Below are 18,848 nucleotides of genomic sequence, written 5' to 3'. Positions count from 1 at the left end.
TTAATAAAAATTGTAACAACCCCGCGAGGAAAATAAATGTAATCGTTAAGAATTATCTAAATTCCAATTCAAATTATATCACAATTTCTTTTCGAATCCTTCCCTTTTCCCCCTTCATTTCTCTTATCCGCTCTCGGTCCGTCCGCGATAAAGAGATTCAGTTCTCTGATCGAAAAAGGACCACTCGTCGTACGTCGGTACACGCGTAAAGCGATCCTTCTGGTCGTTGACTCGTAACTCGACTTGCTAGTACGATCGAGACCTTACGTCGTGTTGCGTTCTCTACCAGGACGTAATATCCAGACGTAACAATACTGTTAGTCAATAAGAGCTGTAACTTGTGGGACATACAATCTTACGATGAGACACAGCACGATGACACGCAAACTAATGAACATTATATCCGCTGGGAATACGACAATATGTTCGAATGCGGGGGACAGTATCCCTTAATCGTCGCTGCTATTATATAATTACGATAGTTGCATAAGGAATGGTAAGAAAATAATAAAAAAGAAATGGCAAGAGAGGAAAGTAACTTACGATAATAAGCAGCAATAAACGACTCCGCGTCATTAATAAATTAATGAGATGGGGTTGAAAGCTTGGGAGGGTTGCAAACCCGCGGCAATACGTTAACTACGGCCCGTAGTTCGCTACGATACATTAACCGTTGCATTTCGATCTGAATTTAATTATTTCTGAGATAGTGAAAAGCCAATGCACTCGTATTCATAGCACTTCTCTGTTGTGCTACTATATCAAGATACAAGGAGTGATATCTCAAAAATGTGCGCGCATTGAATCGAATCTCATGCATTCAACTTGTCCTTGCCGCATTACGCGTAAAATTAATATCAGTTATTAAATAAATAAAACCAATTAAATAAAACCAAGAAAGATCGCGTACTCGAAAAATCCAATTCGTGATAAAAATGTATGCGATTCCCGACTTGGACGAATGAAACTCTCGCGTCGCAGGATAAACGAATACGTTCACGTTGCTAAATGCAAATCGTCAATATCTGTCGTGAAATATAACTGTTCCTGAAACGTCTCGACCAGTCGTTCAAATACGATAACGAAGATGCAGATACTTTCATTCAATTTTTTCATATACAGCGTGAGTGGTATATGGCGACCTATCAAGTGGTCGTCGAGCTGCGCTAAGCTATTATACAATGCGTTCTCCTTCTGTACGATAGTCCAGATATACTTCTTGGTGCTGACCCAATTAATGGATCTCGTCCTTAACGTCAATAACATGGACGATTTCGTTAATAATTCTCTAGTGTTCGTGAGTGTTATTGTCGTTTCTTGCAAAGCCACAACCGTTATGTTACGTCGAAGCGCGATCATCAATTTGGCGGACATGTTACTGAGCGACCCGTGCAAACCTCGCGATGAGGATGAGCTGGCAATACAAGCGAAATTCGACAGATTTATCCGGTAGGTGCGCCTGATTAATTTCTACACTGAGAAAAAGTACTTGGAGATTTATTTGTGGTATGTAAAGTTTATTTCTGTGAAATATAAAGTTTATTTTTGTGAATAAACTTTACATTTCACAAATAAAATTTTAAAGTATCCTTTTCTCAATGCATGTGGTACAGGAAGAAAAAAGTTTGGTTGTATTAATATGAAACTTGGTTGTAATGAACTAACACATTTGGATTGAAGGAAACGGGATTCTTGGTTGTAAGAGACAAATTTGAGTCATAAGAACGACAAAACTGCGTTCTTTAGAATGCATTGGTTCCTTTATGAAAAATAAATTCACGTTAATATAATCAAATTTGTCTGTATGCAATTAACATTTTGAGTACCACCATGGCACTCAATATGTTAATCGCTACTAGAGTTGGGCATTAATAAATTAAAAATGTTATTCATATAAAATAATCAGCAAATAAATAATCAAAATTCATCAATCGCTACAAATAAAATTGCAAACAATTTCATCAATTGATGAAATTAATTATTAATTAAACACTGATGTGACTAATTATATACTGATTAATAATTAAATTTATCAATCGACGAAATTTTTTTTATTTTATATGGGATTAATTTTGATTATTGATTTGTCGATTATTTCAGTCAAAGAAAGTTTTAAACAATGTCTAACCGATGTCAGTATTATACTATAATGTTATTATAGTAATATACTATAAACTTATTATGTGTGTTATATGTAAAATATAAACAATTTGTGAAAATCGCAATTATTGCCGTTAATGAAGAACGAATAAACGAGAAAGAAATATATAAGCTATGAACTATATTTGTTTCATAGTATATTAATTATATTAATTATAATGATATATTTAATAGTAATTTTATTAGTGATACTAATCATTATCAGGAATAATTAAATATCATTAGTAATTTAATTATTAGTTAAGCTCTTGTACAGTCAATGAAAATAAACGAGGCAAAGTATTAAGTACCGTTATGTGTTTTCGTACATATCTAAACACGACCGAATTACGTTTTGCTTATTTTGTCCAAAGCTTATCATAAAACGTAATCTCGGATTTTCTGCATTCACAGGTCGTACACGATAAAGTATGTGATTCTGGCAATAGCTTCCGTGACGACTATCACGATGAGGAAGATATGGGACATCACACAGGGTCTTTTACCTTATAGAGTGTGGGTGCCTTATGACTTGAATAAATCCTCGATATTTTTTATCACGTCGATTCATCAGATTATCACTGTGTACCTCAGCACTTACATCAATGTCGGCACGGAAACCTCGATTTTTGGTTTCATTTTGCAAACGTGTGCCCAGCTGGATATTCTCAAGAGTCGTCTCAACAAATCGGTGATTAACCAGATAGCAGGCTACCAAGAGAATCGGCCGTTCTCGTTACCAAATAAGAGACAATCGACTATTTCGGAGCACATACGCCATCATCTCAGCATTTACACGTTAGTTACGTGTGCTACATTCGCATCACTAATGCTGCAATTCTAAGCAGAATTGTAAGTCTCGTAACTTGTTCTCGTAAAATTCGTCAGAACTTATACGTAGATTTACAAGTCTATGCAATATCATATGTCGTACAATCACTTATAAATATCGTAAATTACATGAAATCGTAGATATTTACGAGTAATTGTACGACATATTGCATAGACTTGTAAATCTACGTATAAGTTCTGACGAATTTTACGAGAACAAATTACGAGACTTACGATTCTGCTTAGAATTGCAACATAAGGTCCTTATTCTGTGAATTCTTTTTTATCAATAAAAGTCCTAGTAAGCAAAAAATCATTAATAGAACGTTATTGCAACGATATTTAGTAACATGCAAACGTTTCCTAATATTTAACGTTGTATCAACATTATTACGAATAACTTTGATATTTTAATATTTCTGAAACATTTTTGTAATATTCAAAGGCATCATATTATTCGATAATATTTTTGAAATATTTTTAAAATATTAAACAAAAATGCTTAAGAGATACGCATAAAACCAATACTTCAAGATGTTCATCTAATATTCTTTGTTTACGGGAGTGTCTCCAAATGTGGCTTACAAATCTTCCGATTGCCTTTTAGTCACAGTTAGAGATACGTTCGTCGACAGAAGAGATTTCAGAATACGGACCTAAAAGTCTTGTTGGCGAGAAGTTGTGTTTTACACCGAATTATTCTATTCGGTGTGTATTACAGGTACGCTAAAACTGTGAACAGCATATTCAACGAGGTGCTCTTCGTCCAATTTTTTTGCAGTATATTGGTATTGTGTACAAGCGTGTATTATATGTCGAAGCATATCACAGATTCCGAGGTTATAGGTATTACAGTGTACACCTCTTGTATGTTCGTGCAGATCTTTATTTATTGTTGGTCCGGAAACGAAGTTATGCTCAAGGTGCGAGAAGCTCACTGCTATATTTTCATTTATATGTATTTGCATTTCACAATCCGTAACGACAACTAATCATTTAACCGTTGATTACTTCCATCTTGTCGGGCCAATCACTCTATTTCTGTTCATGTCCTGTTTCGTTCAGAGCATGAACTTGGCGGACGCCGTGTATCACGTAGACTGGTCTTCACTCTCGATCAGCGAGCGCAAAGATTTGCTGATGATCATGAGACGCAGTGCGGTGCCTATAAAGTTCACCAGCTTCTTGATAACACTATCTCTCCAATCCTACGGCAAAGTTAGTGCACTCGAGTGCTGCTATGCGAGACAACCGTTTCTTTTGATACATCTTTCTTTACATACTAATTTTTCTTTCAGATTCTAAAAACGTCGTATTCGGCATTTAGCGTGCTACAACAATCCTGAGACGTCCACTGAGTATTTGTTCGTCTTTCTATCTTATATAGTGGGCTATTTATTAAAGGCTTGTGAAAGTTCGTCGGATTATCTATTTCAGCGTTTCAAAAGAAAAGTCACCTTAGAGACATTGAATCAGACAATTTTGAAACATAAACGAAAAGTGATAAAGAAAATAAAACTTGGAAACTGTGGCGAAAAGTGTTGAATGGTAAATACTTTGATTAAACATGGCATGTACTGTTTTGTTACTATTAATAAAAGATTTTGTGGATGAGTATTCAACGTACTTTTGCAAGCCCTTAATACGCCCAGAATCACAACTGCTTTTAATAAATATAGTAAATGATTATAAGTAAATATATAGTAAATAATATGTTCTATACAGTAAATGATTATAAAATAGTCAGCGATATATCACGCAAGCAACTAAACACAAAAGAGTGTAAAGTGAAAGTGATGGGAAAAGAACAATATGTTGAAACAAATGACACATCTTTCAGTAGAACTACCATGATACAAGATACAAAGATATCTATAATTACACTTACAATGAGAATAAGTATCGGCCATAATTACAAATATCGCGATGTAAGATTATTAACGATCACATCATCAAACGCGGTGTCAAAAAAGTTGAGAAAAGCAGATCGTAAAAAACTCACCGATAGTTTTCCTTTTTATAAAACAATCGTGCAAACGATGTTTATAAAGTGATAAGTCTCATTTGCCCTTGTCGGGGCTCGAACTAGCGAAATCAGTAAGTGCTAACTAAGGTGAGTAGACAAAGAGATGTTAAGATACGAACGCCTTCGGACTAACTAGGATTATTAGTATATAAAGCAACTACTGCATTGTGTTAATCAAAATAGCGATTATTGTAAATTGAAGACGCCTATATGTTTGTGTGTGTGTGTGTGTGTGTACAAAAACGAATATATATTTTAAATTAAATTAGTTAAAACACCAAATAGTTAAGACACCACTCCTGCGTTAATATTTCTCGAGTTACTTTGTGAATTGTAACAAAGAAGAAGTTATGTGCTTCAAGGAAGAAGTTATGTGTTTCTTCCTCGAAAGAGCGTCATTTTACTGGCTGGGAACACGACAGCATGTCGGCAAACATGCCGGACGTAACGTTTCCTCGCAATTATATACTTGACTATACGAATACTGTCATAATTACAACTTTTCCGATAACGACTTAAATATCGATTACGCCGGCAACGGGCGCCGCGACATCGCGCTATTAATTAATGAAACCTTCATTTTGAACACCGGAACACGCGAAGCCAATGCGGTGAGCATTTGTATAGTGTCTCACGAACCACTGTCGCGTGCACTTTGTCGTGTGTTCGTACATTTTTTATTGGTGCGACGCGTAAGTCGTCTTCGCGTGACTCCGTTTCGCGATAGATGCGAACTGTAAGTTGTCTCGTACGGGACCGTGCTGCAAATTACACGTGAGGCGTGTAAACTGAAGAAAATTATTAAGGCTTTCTGACGCGTTCGTAAGTCGCGACGCTCTTCTCGAGTACTTACTCCAATTATTTTCCCGAGAGAAAGAGAGAGAGAGAGAAGTCTTTTTCTGTTCGTGAGAGAAACACATATAATACATCTTAGTCACTCGACGGATCCTCGATTGCATCTCTCAAACACGACAACGGTGACTGCCTACTCGATGCGAACAGGGATGGGAATACATTGTTTCTCATTGTAGAGAGACTGCAGAAATGCAGATACTCCCTCTGAACTTCTTTCTGTATGCTGCCAGCGGTATGTGGCGACCGGTCGAATGGTCTTCGATCGGCTCCACGCTGCTGTACAGCGTGTATACCATCTTTATGTTATATCTCATGTTCTTTCTACTGCTGACTCAATTCCTGGATATCGTCCTTGTTGTTGATAACGTGGAGGACTTCACTACGAACTCTTTACTTTTCATCTCGGTGATCAGCGCGTTCAGCAAGATCATCACTGCCTTGGCTTGTCGCGGCCGTATTGTCAATCTAATTGAAATACTGCAAGGGCCACCCTGCAGGGTCTGCGATCAAGAGGAGATGTATATCCAGGCGAAATTCGATCGTTCAATCAGGTTAGTACGTTGTTATTCGAGTCCATCGTGATGTATACAGAACAAATTAATGTTGATATATCAATAGAATTGGCCATAAATGGAACAGCGCCATAACTGGAGTAAATCTTCTTGATTCAATAGGAATATTAAGTGTTAGAGCATCGTTAGGGCGTACACGAGGTGTATGAAAATTATTCTCAATCTAGAAAGGACATTGATAAGGAATCTCATGGTAAAATAGAAGTATACCCATCGAAACCAAAAAACTTTAATGTATAACATTTTCTCTTAAAAAAAAATATATATTTTTTTTTATAATATTATTAGAATGAGAAACTTTATATAAGTGCTAAGGTTGAACTAATTTCTTTTGGATAAATTTTTGGATAAATAATTATTTTTTGTTTTAATATCATACTATAAAAGATAAACAAAATCTACATGTATCACATATACATATAATAAAGATTACTAATAAGGGTAATTAAGTTTCTACAAGAGGTTTGTTATCTTTTTCTCTATTAAATTTTCAGAGGAAGTCTAGATATTAAAAGGAAAATAAAAATTATTAAATTTTTAAAAAGATGTAGAATCGAAATTGTTTATATTTTATTCGTAGAAATTATAAAAACTAGATTTCAATTATTAATACTGCAATATTCTCGATAGCAATCACTACAAAGTACTACAGTTTTGTTTAATTCTCGGGTAATTTTGTTTTCTATTTCGTTTAACAAACACGACAAACTTTTTCTTACGTCACACATGATTCTGATAATTCAAGCATCAATTTCAATAATATTGCTATTGAATCAAAAAAATTTCATCCATCAATGGCGCAGCTGATAAATTTTACTGATACCACAGAATTTTTTTACAACATACTCTTTCGCCTTGACGTCGACTTCCGGTCATGAAAAATCGGCACATGTGTTTGGAACTGTACGCAGATCGCTCTCCTTAACTTACTTGTTTCTCGCGACGATTTCCTCCGTCGGAGCCTTAGCGGGAGCGGTGCTCGCCATCTTAGAAGGCCAATTACCCTTGAGAGTGTGGGTGCCTTACGATTACAGCTCACCTCTCTTATTCTGGCTCACATCCGCTCAGCTGCTGTTAGCCGTGGTGATCGGTACGATCATCAACATCTCCACCGAGACCTTGGTGTACGGGCTTTGCTTGCAAACGTGTGCGCAACTCGAGATTCTGGCGCACCGTCTCCAAAGGGTGGCGCACTCAAGCGAAGGGGTGGGACCTCGCGAAAGCCCACCGAACGATACGTCGTGGAACAGGACGAACAGATTGTCAAAACACATCTGTCATCACCTGTGTATAATCAGGTTCGTCACGCAGATAGTCAAATTATTTTAAGTACGTATCTCTGCATCGAATCCGTTAAATTACGTTCGGAAAATTGATAATATGTATATATATTTTCGACGAATTATTACTACTATCATTAGTCATCTATTCAGCTCTCTTGATATATTCTAAACATGAAAATAAAATAATATAAGGTAATTGTAATTCAGATTGACTAAGAAAAAATAATCACAGATAGAATATCATGACTTCATATAGTTCAATAAAAGAGAATTATACACGAAGAAAGAAGATTGGTTGAATTAAGATAATAATGATACGACTTTTTACAGATACAACAAGACATTTTGGCTGAAGAAAATAGAATTTTCGGCTCTTAAGAATCAAATTCTTTTCTTAAAAACCAAAGATTTTGTTTGTTTCAACCAAAATGTATTTAGTTGTGTCATTGTCACGTTAATTCCAATCGTTCCAATTGTTCCTCCGTGTATAATAATAGAATTATAACTAATTAGAATATCTCCTTATAAAATTGTCCTTCAATCAGAATTATTACAATATATAATAATTATCACAATATGTGTTATGTCAAACTGGTGTGTCATAGATTTCTAAATCAAAAACGATTAAATCATTACGTGAGCGTTTGAACGCAAAAGAATTAGTCAAAAAAGCATTGACTATTGTAGTTCAACTTTAAACACTGACCATGAATCGTACATGATGCGCAAACGTTTATAGATACGCCGAACAGGTCAACGAGATATACAATCAAGTGTTCTTTACCCAATTTTTCGCCAGTATACTGGTGTTATGTTCGAGCCTATACCATCTATCTTCTCATTTGACATTAGAGGACATCGCGACTATGGCAGCCTACACGTTCTGTATGTTCGTGCAGATTCTCGTTTATTGCTGGGCCGGGAACGAAGTTATGCTTAAGGTAAAACCTCGGCGAGTGTCAGTACCGATTAGCAGAACAACTTGGACAGCTCTCATCAGTTTTATATGCGCAGAGCGCAGGTCTAAGCGACGAGATATATCAAATGGACTGGATACTCATGACGATCAGCGAACGGAAAGATCTACTGATGATCATGAAGCGCAGTACGAGACCCATCAAGTTCACCAGCAGCTTCCTGGTGACGTTATCTCTGAGCTCGTATGGCAATGTCAGTATTAAAATCTCGTCAGTTCTCCGTGAGGTCGCTTCTTGAGCGTCTTGACGCGTGATTTCAATTAAACTTTCTTACTTTCTGTCCTTTGCAGCTACTTAAGGCATCCTACTCTGCGTTTAACGTTTTGCAGCAATCTTAAAAGTTTGTACCCTCGCAACATACCATGTATACAAAGGCTCGTCATAAATAAATCATTCATCACATAGAACGTTGAAGCGCAGCTTTGTGTCTGACACCTTTCAAAAATTCTTACTCGGTCTGTAATGGAAAAAGAGATAAGTGTAGAACTCGACGCGCTATGCGTCCAATATACTCAATTTAATTATATTTAAAAAAATTTATTTAAATATTTAAAATTCAACTCTATGTGCACTATTTTATACTTCAAATTGACGACATAGTAACAAAGGGAAATATCGTGAAACATTCTATTATGTGTGTGTGGAAAACTGTGCACGTTATGATTAATATCAGCACTCGCTCTACTTGGCGAAAACACACCGCCACGGACAAACTGTTTCTGCGGAAAATCTAATTATATGTATGTGTATGTTCAGTCCACAGTATGGAGTTATATTATCTCTCTTTCTACAATTGCTCCTTTAGAAAATAAAAGCCGTACCTTATGAGATATACTATCTTTTTATGGGACATAGCGCGATGATATGCGAGCGCATGAATATTTTATTCGCTAGAAATGCGACGATATACTCGAATGCGAGCGTTCCTTAAGCATCGCTGGTATATCGCTATCATTATACAATTATGGTAGTCGGGTAAAGAACGGTAAGAAAATACATAACAACGATAAAAGAGGAAAGCCGTCGCATATGCCGTAATAAGCAGTAATCGACTTCGCTAAACTGATAAATTAATGATTCGAGTTTAAAAAGGTTAAGGCGGTTGCAAACTTGCGGTAATACGCGTCCATAATTCGTTGCGACACGAATACACGGCTTGCTACATTTCGATTTAAACTTAATTATTTTCGCGATGGTGAAACTACACGCACTCATCTTCGTATCACTTCTTCATTGTGCCGTTAGATCAGAATGTAAGAGACGATACCTCGAGAACGAGACAGACATTTGCGCGCGTTGGATCGAATCTAGTCATGTAGTTCGGTTGTTCTTTCCGTATTACACGTAAAATTAATATTAATATTAAGTAAAATTAAAGAAGATCGCGTAGTCGAAAAATCCAATCCGTTGAAGATGTATGCGACTCTCGATTTAGATGAATGAAACTTGCCCACCTCAGAATAAACGTTTGCATCAATTTGTTAAATGCGAATCGCGCGTGTGCATCATAGAACGTAGTTCGTGGAACGTTTTGACAAATTGTTCTAACGCAATAACGAAGATGCAGATACTTTCACTTAATTTTCGCATATGCAAACTCAGTGGTATATGGCGGCCTCGCGAGTGGTCGTCGTGTTTCGCCAAGCTATTGTACAGCGCGTTCACTGTATGCTCGGTATTCCAGTTGTACTTCATGATGATAACTCAGTTAATGGATCTCGTCCTTGTCGTCGATAACATGGACGATTTCATTAATAATTCTCTATTGTTGGTAAGTGTTATTGTCGTTTCTTGCAAAGCCACAGCCGTTGCGTTACGTCAAAGGGCGATCACCAATTTGACGGAAATGTTACTGAACGACACGTGCAGACCACGCGATGAGGAGGAGTTGGCAATACAAGCGAAATTCGACGAATTTATCCGGTAAGTGTCTCTGACTAATTTCTACACTGAAAAAAGTATTCGAAGACATATTTTTGGAAGATAAAGATTATTTTTCCGTGAATAATACTTATATCTCACCAATAAATTTTCAAGTACCTTTCTGTCAGTGTATGTAATACAGAAAAAAAACAGTTTGTTTATATATTGTAATAAAAAGTAATTATAAATTATTAACAATTTGATTATCAGTTAAACAGTACAGGTAATGGTAATGGTAATCAAATACAACGGTAATGGTAATCGAGTATGAGGTGGTCATAGTATTAAATGTCATTATATGTTTCCTTACATATCGAGACACGAGCGAATTGTTTCATTTTTTTTATTCAGTTTGTCAGTATGAAATATCTATGACTAACTTTACACGGCAACTTAAAACCGGTTTAGTAACTACCGTAGTTAGTAAACTCTTGAATCCGATTGGAATATATTTCTAGATCTAAAAGAATATATCAATCGGAAAGAATATATCAATCGGAATATATCAATGCGAGAGTTTACTAAACACGGTTGTTACTAAACCGGTTTTAAGCTGCCGCGTAAACTTAGTCTATGAAACGTAATCTCAGGTTTTATGCATTCACAGGTCATGCACGATAAAGTACATATTTATGACGACCGTCTCTATGACAAGCATCGTGTTGAGGTCAGTGCTGGATATCATGCACGGCCATTTACCTAACAAAGTGTGGGTGCCTTATGATTTGAATAAATCTCCCTTGTTTCTGATCACGTCGATCAATCAGATCATCGTTGTGATAGTCGGCACTTATATCAACGTCGGCTCAGAAACCTTGATATTCGGTTTTATTTTGCAAACATGCGCCCAGCTGGACATTCTCAAGAGTCGTCTCAATAAATCGGTGATTAAACAAGCGGCCGGCTACCGAGATGATCGGCCGTTCTCGTTATCAAATAAGGGACAGTCGATTATTTCGGAGCACATACGTCATCACATCAACATTTACACGTTAGTCACGTGTACTATATTCGCATTACATTAAGGCCCTTATTTTGTGAATTCTCTTTTATCAATAAAATCATCTCTAAATGTAACTTACAAATCCTCTGATTGCCTTTTAGTCATTTAGAGGCATATTTGTCGATAGAAGAGATTTCAGAATAAGGATCTAAAAATCTTTGAAAGCGAGATATTATATTTCACCCCGAATTATACTCCTCGGTGTGCATTACAGATACGCTAAAACGGTGAACAGCATATTCAACGAGGTGCTTTTTGTCCAATTTTTTGGCAGTATATTGGTGTTGTGTACATGCGTATATTATATGTCGATGCATATCACAGAGTCCAAGGTTATGGGTATTGTGGTGTACACTGCTTGCATGTTTGTGCAGATCTTCATTTTTTGTTGGTCTGGAAACGAAGTTATGATCAAGGTGCGAGAAGTTCACTGGTATACAGAGTGTCCCAGACTCTCCTCCGTATATTTTGAATGTAGAATGTAGAACAAGTTGAGGTGAACATAAAAGTCCTATACCGTTTTGCGAGATTCGCAATAACAGTCGAGATATTAATTAAAGAAGATTGGTGAATGAACACGCGCGATATGGTAGATGAGCTGCAGTGGCGCCGTCTGCCGTTGTATACTTACACATTAGGTCAAACTGAATAAAAAAGTCCCCTACCATTTTGCAAATAACCACAAAGATTTTTAGATATTGATTGAAAAAAATTGTTACATGATTGTGCATAATAATGCATAAATTTTCTTTAATTAATATCTAAAAATCTATGTGGTCATTTGCAAAATGGTAGAGGAATTTTTTGTTCAATTTGACCTAATGTATAAGCATACAACGGCAGACGGCGCCACTGCAGCTCATCTACCATATCGCGCGTGATCATTCACCAATTTTCTTTAATTAATATCTTGAGATTTATTGCGAATATCGCAGAACAGTATGGGACTTTTATTTTCAATCTGTTCTATGTTCCCACAAAATATGCGGAGAAGAGTATGGGACACCCTGTATATGCGTCTATATACATTTCACAATTCGTAATGACGTAAATAATCATTTAACTGTTGACTATCTCCATCTTGTCGGATAGTCACACTATTCCTATTCCTATTCATGTTTTGTTTCGTTCAGAGCGTGAATTTGGCTGACGCCGTGTATCAAGTAGACTGGTGTTTATTATCGAATAGCAATCGTAAAGATCTATTGATGATCATGAGACGCAGCACAGTGCCTATAAAGTTCACCAGTAGCTTTTTGATAACTCTGTCTCTTCAGTCCTACGGCAACGTTAGTATACTTGAGCGTTGCTACACGGCTGTTTTTCTCTTGAGACATTTCTCACGAAATAATACTTTAATTTCTCTTTCAGATTCTGAAAACGTCGTATTCGGCATTTAATGTACTACAATAATCTTGAGATGTTCACTGGTATTCATCTCTCATATCTTACACACGGAGAAAATTTTATCGTAAAAGTTAAAAATAGATTTATCGTAAAAGTTAAAAATAGATTAAAAATAGATTTCTTTTTACAATATTTTTCGTAAAGCTGAACTATATCGATATTGTAATATGAATTACCACTGAAATAGTAAATTTTATGTGTTAGCACATATCAAAAGATGCATCATTAAGAATTACACACAGTTTGTAAAAATTACACCATCGATGAAATAACTTGCTACAAAATTCGAATTGTACATATAACATATGTTTGCATTGCGCAGAGATATATTGCAATGATTCACCGACATGTCAATTAATTTTTGTTGAAATCATTCTAGATTTTAGTAGACAAAAAGATGCGGGATGTACTGTTTTGTTATAATGAATAAAAGAATTATGGCTAAAAGTTCGACGAACTTTAACGAGTTCTCGATACATTCAGAGTGACAATTGCTTTTCCCATACAATAAATAATTATAAAATTCTCGGTGATATATTACGTAAGCAAATGAACACGAGAGAGTGAAAGAGAAAGAGAGGAGGAAGAAAACATTAATTTTAAAGTTTAGTATATGAAAAACATACCATGCGTAGAATTGTCCCTTTCAACGTTCATTATATGGCAGGGAAGCGCGTGGATGCTTAACTCGGAGAACGTACTTCATTCTACTTTATACGTTATTCTTGCTCACTCCCCTTTTCATCCCTTGTATTTACTTGGACTGTAAAGTTCGGACTTCATATCGTTGTCAACGATACAATGTGGAAAATACAATCCCACATTGTATCGCTGACGCTAACGTGAAGATCAATTAACATTTCATTCGGTGGGAACACGGCAGCATGTTCGGATGTAGGGGACGACATCACTTAATTGTCAAGAGTGCGGCGACTTGCCAGATTGTAGTATTCATGAGTGACGAGCGAAGGAACAGCGAGTGCAAGGAAATACGGTAAGAGAAGCCAACAACGCGCATGACTTAAACCACCGTAATTAGCGAACGACGCGTGGGTTTCGCAAATAACTGCAATTAACTGAAATGAAATTACGAACTAAAATAGCCTGAACTATAGAATTACTATAGGAAAGTAGAGCGAGCGAATCTGCATATAGTACGAAAGCGATATGCGATTGAGTGCATTCGGTTACGAATTTGATTATCCTTACGATTTTTCGCGCACGTAATACGTATTGTCTTCGATATATAATTATATCGAATATTAAGAAAATATTAGATATCAGACTCGACAGTTTTAAAATGGAGGAAACTGTGCGATGAATATGCGAATTTGCTTTTCATTTGCTTACGTCTCATAGACACAAATCAGCGCTAAGAAAAATTATTACAAGCTATCACAACATTGTGTGCGCGATCCTAGTGTAATTGGATAAGAGCAACTTTTGTCACAGAAAAAAAGAAAGAGAGGGAGAAAGAAAAAGAGAGAGAAACCACCACGTCTACACTCTGTGAGATGTAAAGGCCCTTCGTGAATTTTGTTCGTTGTGTTGTACGACGACTTCACGAGACATTTTAGCTCAATTCTCATTTAGCGCGAAATTTGCAAAATCGTTGTTTTTGCGTCAAAGTATTCGATTCGCGATAATCAGTCAAGGTGCCTCGTCGGATGCACTCTTTTACGCCCATACTTCGGTAAAGCCTTCACGAGAATGCAGATGCTCACATTAAATTTTGTTATATTGGCAGTGAGTGGCGTGTGGCGGCCAATCGAGTGGTCATCCAGTTGTGCTAAGCTATTGTATACGGCGTATTCCAGTTGTACGATAGTCATGATATTGACTTTAACGATAACCCAATTTATAGATATCGTTCTTGTTGTCGATAATATGGACGATTTCGTTGCTAATGCTCTGTTGTTCGTGGGTATGATCGCCGTTATTTGCAAAATCACAATCGCCATAACCCGTCGAGACATGATCATTGGTTTAGTGCAAACGTTACTGAATGACCCGTGCAAGCCTCGAAATAAAGAGGAAGTGGCCATACAAACGAGATTCAATGAGTTTATCAGGTGTATCTATCTACAATTATTATAATGTTCTCACATTTTATATGTTACGTGATGCACGTGCGCGCGCGCGCGCGTGTGTAAACAAATTCTCCGCACTTTGTCGCATTAATACACATAGATACTTTCTAAGATACTCTGCACTGAGAAAGAAATATTCAATTCTCGTGGCTACACTTGCGAACTTAGGCGTGAAAGTAATTCTTCAAGTAGTAAGCATTATTGTAGTGTTAGTGATAATAATTTTATTTGTACATTGCTGCTGCTACCTTTTGTCAAAACAACAAAAAGAATGTGGTTGGCACAGAAAATGAGTGCGGCCAAATATTTATTTTTCTCAATGTGAAATTATTTTAATACCCAATGTGACAAAATGACAATTAAAACTCTGTTAATAATAAAAATTATTATAGATATCTATAAAACAATAATTAGTACGGACAAAAAGAGCCAAATTACAGTTGTTATGTGTAAATAATTTAATGAAATAAACACTTATAATACGTTTCGACCATTTATCAAATTATTTACACATAACAATTGTGATTTGGCTCTTTATGCCCGTACTAGTTATTGTTTTACAGATTTGATTTACAGAGTTGTTATATTTAGTCTTGTATAGTAGAATATTATATATATGTATTTCTAATAATATGTAATTCTAATAATTGTAATTATTTCTAATAATAATTATAATTACTATTAGAAACAATTATTCTTATTATTCTTATTTATTCTAATTCTTGTCTTTCTTATTAAATATAATTAAACTAATAATAATAAGAATTTATTGTTATTAGTAATTTATTATTTATTATTAGAATTTATTATTAGTAAAATTAATAATGATATTTTGTAACATCAGTATATATTGAAGATAATATTAAATATTATTATTAATATTAAATATTATAAATAATAAATAGAAGATATGTAGATAAATAGATGTGAAGAAATAGAAAATTTTATAAGACATAATGTTAATTTTGCAGGAGATGGTCGATAAGATTTGCTCTCCTGGCGACAGGTTCTGTGACAGGCGTCACAATGAAATCGGTACTGAACATCATGCAAGGTTTCTTACCTTACAGAGTGTGGCTGCCATACAACACGAACGTAACAGTGATATTTTGGATCACTTCCGTTCATCAAATGGTAGCTATAATTCTCGCCACTATCGTAAACGTTGCCACGGAAACTTTGGTTTTTGGTTTCTTTCTGCAAACGTGCGCCCAGCTCGATATTCTCGGAAGTCGTTTTCGCAAATTAAAAACCAATAATGCGACCTATCATCAAAAGGATATTTCACCGTCTTCGAATGCGAAAAAATCAATAATTTCACAACATATACGTCATCATATCAGCATTTACAAGTTAGTTATATATAAATCTGCAAAATTCCAAATCTGATGATTTGTCCAAATTATGAGTAAGTCACCTGTCATACAATAATAATGTGAAAATTGTTACAGCTTTGCTAAAACGGTGAACTTCGTATACAATCAGGTACTTTTCATCCAATTCTCTGTGAGCATATTGGTGCTGTGTACAAGCCTATACTATATCTCGACGCATTTCACGGAGACCGAATCTGCGACTATGCTGGTCTACGTTTTTTGCATGTTTGTCCAAATCTTTTTGTATTGTTGGTCTGGCAACGAAGTTATACTTAAGGTGAAATCACATCCATATTCACATATTTTACAAACCGTTTCTGACATATATTTCGTGCATCCGATAAATCGATTCTCTCAATATACCCTGCTCGCGGTGAACCGGTTTAGCAGAGTGATTCTGTGCAGTCAGATTATATTGGTTGTCGTGTCGTGTTGGCAGAGTATGAACATAGGAGATGCGGCGTATAACATGGACTGGCCTCTGTTATCTATCAGCGAGAAGAAAGATCTACTGATGATCATGAGACGCAGCACTGTTCCCATAAGATTTAGTAGTAGCTTCTTGATAACTCTATCTCTCGAGTCTTACTGCAACGTTAGTAGCACTTGCTCGAACATTCGTTCGTAATGTCACGTGCAATTGTATCGCAATTTCTTTTTTAGATACTGAAGACATCGTACTCGGCGTTTAACGTGTTGCAACAGTCCTGAGATGTAATCTAAGGAATATGTCGTAACAATATTGTGTACTTTCTAATAAATTATAATGCTCAAGATTATATGTTAAAGTTTCCATTTGCGTGTTCTTCACTCAATCGTGTCACTTGTTTGAATTTTTGGAATTGACGTATTCGGTGCGATCTACAAAATGCGTTTCAGGTATTTCATACGTCGATATCTGTCATTTTGAACAAAGGGCGCCTACTTTCTCCATATTACATTTTGGGTCGTTATACAGTGTTGGGTATTAATCGACTGGAACTTTATTGGACTAAAATAATCGGTAAGTCAATAATCGTGATAAATAAATCATCATACATGGTGTTGAAAAAAGTATTCCAAACTTACAGAATAGATATTATTCATTATACTGAGTAAAAAGTGTCTGTTAAACATGAGTCGAACAGCCAACCTTTTCAAAGTTATGAACATTTTTCGACTTTAGTAACGCAAGTTATTTTTTTGTTTCCACTTGATCATACATGGCAAAATTTTTAGTTATAAATTCTAAAAAATTGGCGAATGATAGCGTGTGACATCCGGAGTGGAGTCCTGAGTGAGGCGATGTCTGGATTGCGTTAATTAGCTCCCCACGCGCCATTCTCCTCTAGCCTATCACCGTCTCTAACACAAAGTTACTCTTCTCGAATCGATTAATTTCACCGATCAGTTAAGTTATTCGTGATTATATACACGACGATTGATTAATTTTGATTATTGACTTGTCGATTATTTTAGTGAGAAAAAATTTCAATCAATTAATGCCCGAAATTATGTGAGAGGCCAAGCACCTACGAGACGTCTCTTAAGTCCAATTGTACCAACATTATTTTGGCTATAAGCGAGACACAAACATGTGGATCTATCTTTCTTTCTAAACAAAGGCAGACATGAGTGTATGAAGTTGACACCCCACTTTTTGAAATTTATAATTTTGAAAGTTGTTCCAGATTGTTCTGACTTTGTACTACATTGTTCCAAAGTGATATTGCTTCATTCGAAACGGTTTTCGAACAAAAAAAAATGATTTTTTGAGCTGGCATCTCACTTTTCGAAAATCGAACATTCTGATACCGCAATAGATTGTTCTAGTTGTTTCAAACATTGTTTCAAAAGGACAAATCCATAAGTTGAATTATAAGTCCAAAAAATGAAAAAAATGTTTTTGACCTGGCACCCCATTTTTTTAAAATAAAGCATTCCGATACCGATATAGATTGTTCAAGTTGTTCCAAACATTGTTCCAAAAGCACAAATCAATAAGTTTAATTATAAGCCCGAAAAATTAAAAAAAAGTTTTTTGACAAACAGTCTATCGGACCAAGAGTAAACTTATACTATCTTTCTTGTTCCAACCGAGATCTTTTTGTTCTGAGTTGTTCTAGGCTTAAGAATTATAGTTCTAGAGTATGAGACTCATAAGATCATTCGTTCTCCGAAAATTCGTAAAAAAATCGATTTGACAGTACTCGACGTCAAGAGTAAACACATGCTTCCTTTCTTGTTCCAACTAAGATCTTTTTGTCCTGAGTTATGCTAGGCTTAAGAATTATAGTTTTAGAGTATGAAACTCGTAGCGTCATCCATTCTCCGAAAATTCGAAAAAAAATCGATTTGACAGCACCCGACGTCAAGAGAAAACACAT

The 18,848-nt window shown here is 35.8% G+C and overlaps 5 protein-coding genes across 5 annotated transcripts in view; 4 read left to right on the top strand and 1 right to left on the bottom strand.

The window, feature by feature from the left end:
• Positions 1–2,983, top strand: part of LOC116842548 (odorant receptor 46a-like) — a 6,621-nt gene extending 3,638 nt beyond the window's left edge. Inside the window, exons 6-7 of the mRNA XM_032811921.1 lie at positions 1,123–1,449; positions 2,554–2,983. Of these exons, the coding sequence (XP_032667812.1) occupies positions 1,123–1,449; positions 2,554–2,983 (757 nt within the window). The remainder of the gene's footprint in view (positions 1–1,122; positions 1,450–2,553) is intronic.
• The window catches only part of LOC116842468 (carboxypeptidase M), a 92,713-nt gene that overhangs the window by 18,106 nt on the left and 55,759 nt on the right, over positions 1–18,848 (bottom strand). The window lies entirely within an intron of this gene.
• Positions 3,469–4,631, top strand: LOC116842547 (odorant receptor 46a-like). The gene is made up of 4 exons (XM_032811920.1): positions 3,469–3,483; positions 3,588–3,893; positions 4,036–4,188; positions 4,269–4,631. The coding sequence occupies exons 1-4, from the start codon at positions 3,469–3,471 to the stop codon at positions 4,314–4,316; spliced, it is 522 nt and encodes a 173-aa protein (XP_032667811.1). The 3' UTR covers positions 4,317–4,631.
• On the top strand, positions 5,766–13,381 carry LOC116842476 (odorant receptor Or1-like). Its single transcript, XM_032811746.1, has 10 exons — positions 5,766–6,402; positions 7,335–7,721; positions 8,446–8,647; positions 8,721–8,876; positions 8,974–9,013; positions 10,279–10,606; positions 11,214–11,597; positions 11,824–12,034; positions 12,743–12,898; positions 12,981–13,381. The coding sequence occupies exons 1-10, from the start codon at positions 6,041–6,043 to the stop codon at positions 13,020–13,022; spliced, it is 2,268 nt and encodes a 755-aa protein (XP_032667637.1). The 5' UTR covers positions 5,766–6,040; the 3' UTR covers positions 13,023–13,381.
• Positions 13,901–17,193, top strand: LOC116842546 (odorant receptor 4-like). Its single transcript, XM_032811918.1, has 5 exons — positions 13,901–14,010; positions 16,078–16,458; positions 16,558–16,759; positions 16,922–17,077; positions 17,146–17,193. The coding sequence occupies exons 1-5, from the start codon at positions 13,901–13,903 to the stop codon at positions 17,191–17,193; spliced, it is 897 nt and encodes a 298-aa protein (XP_032667809.1).

The sequence above is a fragment of the Odontomachus brunneus genome, unplaced genomic scaffold (genome assembly GCF_010583005.1).
Source record: "Odontomachus brunneus isolate Ranch 3 - 2012 unplaced genomic scaffold, Obru_v1 Obru_scaffold_025, whole genome shotgun sequence".
Classification (NCBI taxonomy): domain Eukaryota; kingdom Metazoa; phylum Arthropoda; class Insecta; order Hymenoptera; family Formicidae; genus Odontomachus; species Odontomachus brunneus.
This window is presented reverse-complemented; position numbering and strand designations above follow the sequence as displayed.

Bases quoted from the DNA above. Each gene is read 5' to 3' on its own strand.
- LOC116842547 (XM_032811920.1), top strand. The intron at 3,894-4,035 runs GTGCGAGAAGCT...TGTTTCGTTCAG, and splicing joins GAAACGAAGTTATGCTCAAG to AGCATGAACTTGGCGGACGC. The intron at 4,189-4,268 runs GTTAGTGCACTC...TTTTTCTTTCAG, and splicing joins CTCTCCAATCCTACGGCAAA to ATTCTAAAAACGTCGTATTC.
- LOC116842476 (XM_032811746.1), top strand. From the start codon at position 6,041: ATGCAGATACTCCCTCTGAACTTCTTTCTGTATGCTGCCAGCGGTATG. The intron at 6,403-7,334 runs GTTAGTACGTTG...AACTGTACGCAG, and splicing joins AAATTCGATCGTTCAATCAG to ATCGCTCTCCTTAACTTACT. The intron at 12,899-12,980 runs GTTAGTATACTT...TTTCTCTTTCAG, and splicing joins CTCTTCAGTCCTACGGCAAC to ATTCTGAAAACGTCGTATTC.
- LOC116842546 (XM_032811918.1), top strand. From the start codon at position 13,901: ATGTTCGGATGTAGGGGACGACATCACTTAATTGTCAAGAGTGCGGCG. The intron at 16,760-16,921 runs GTGAAATCACAT...TCGTGTTGGCAG, and splicing joins GCAACGAAGTTATACTTAAG to AGTATGAACATAGGAGATGC. The intron at 17,078-17,145 runs GTTAGTAGCACT...TTTCTTTTTTAG, and splicing joins CTCTCGAGTCTTACTGCAAC to ATACTGAAGACATCGTACTC.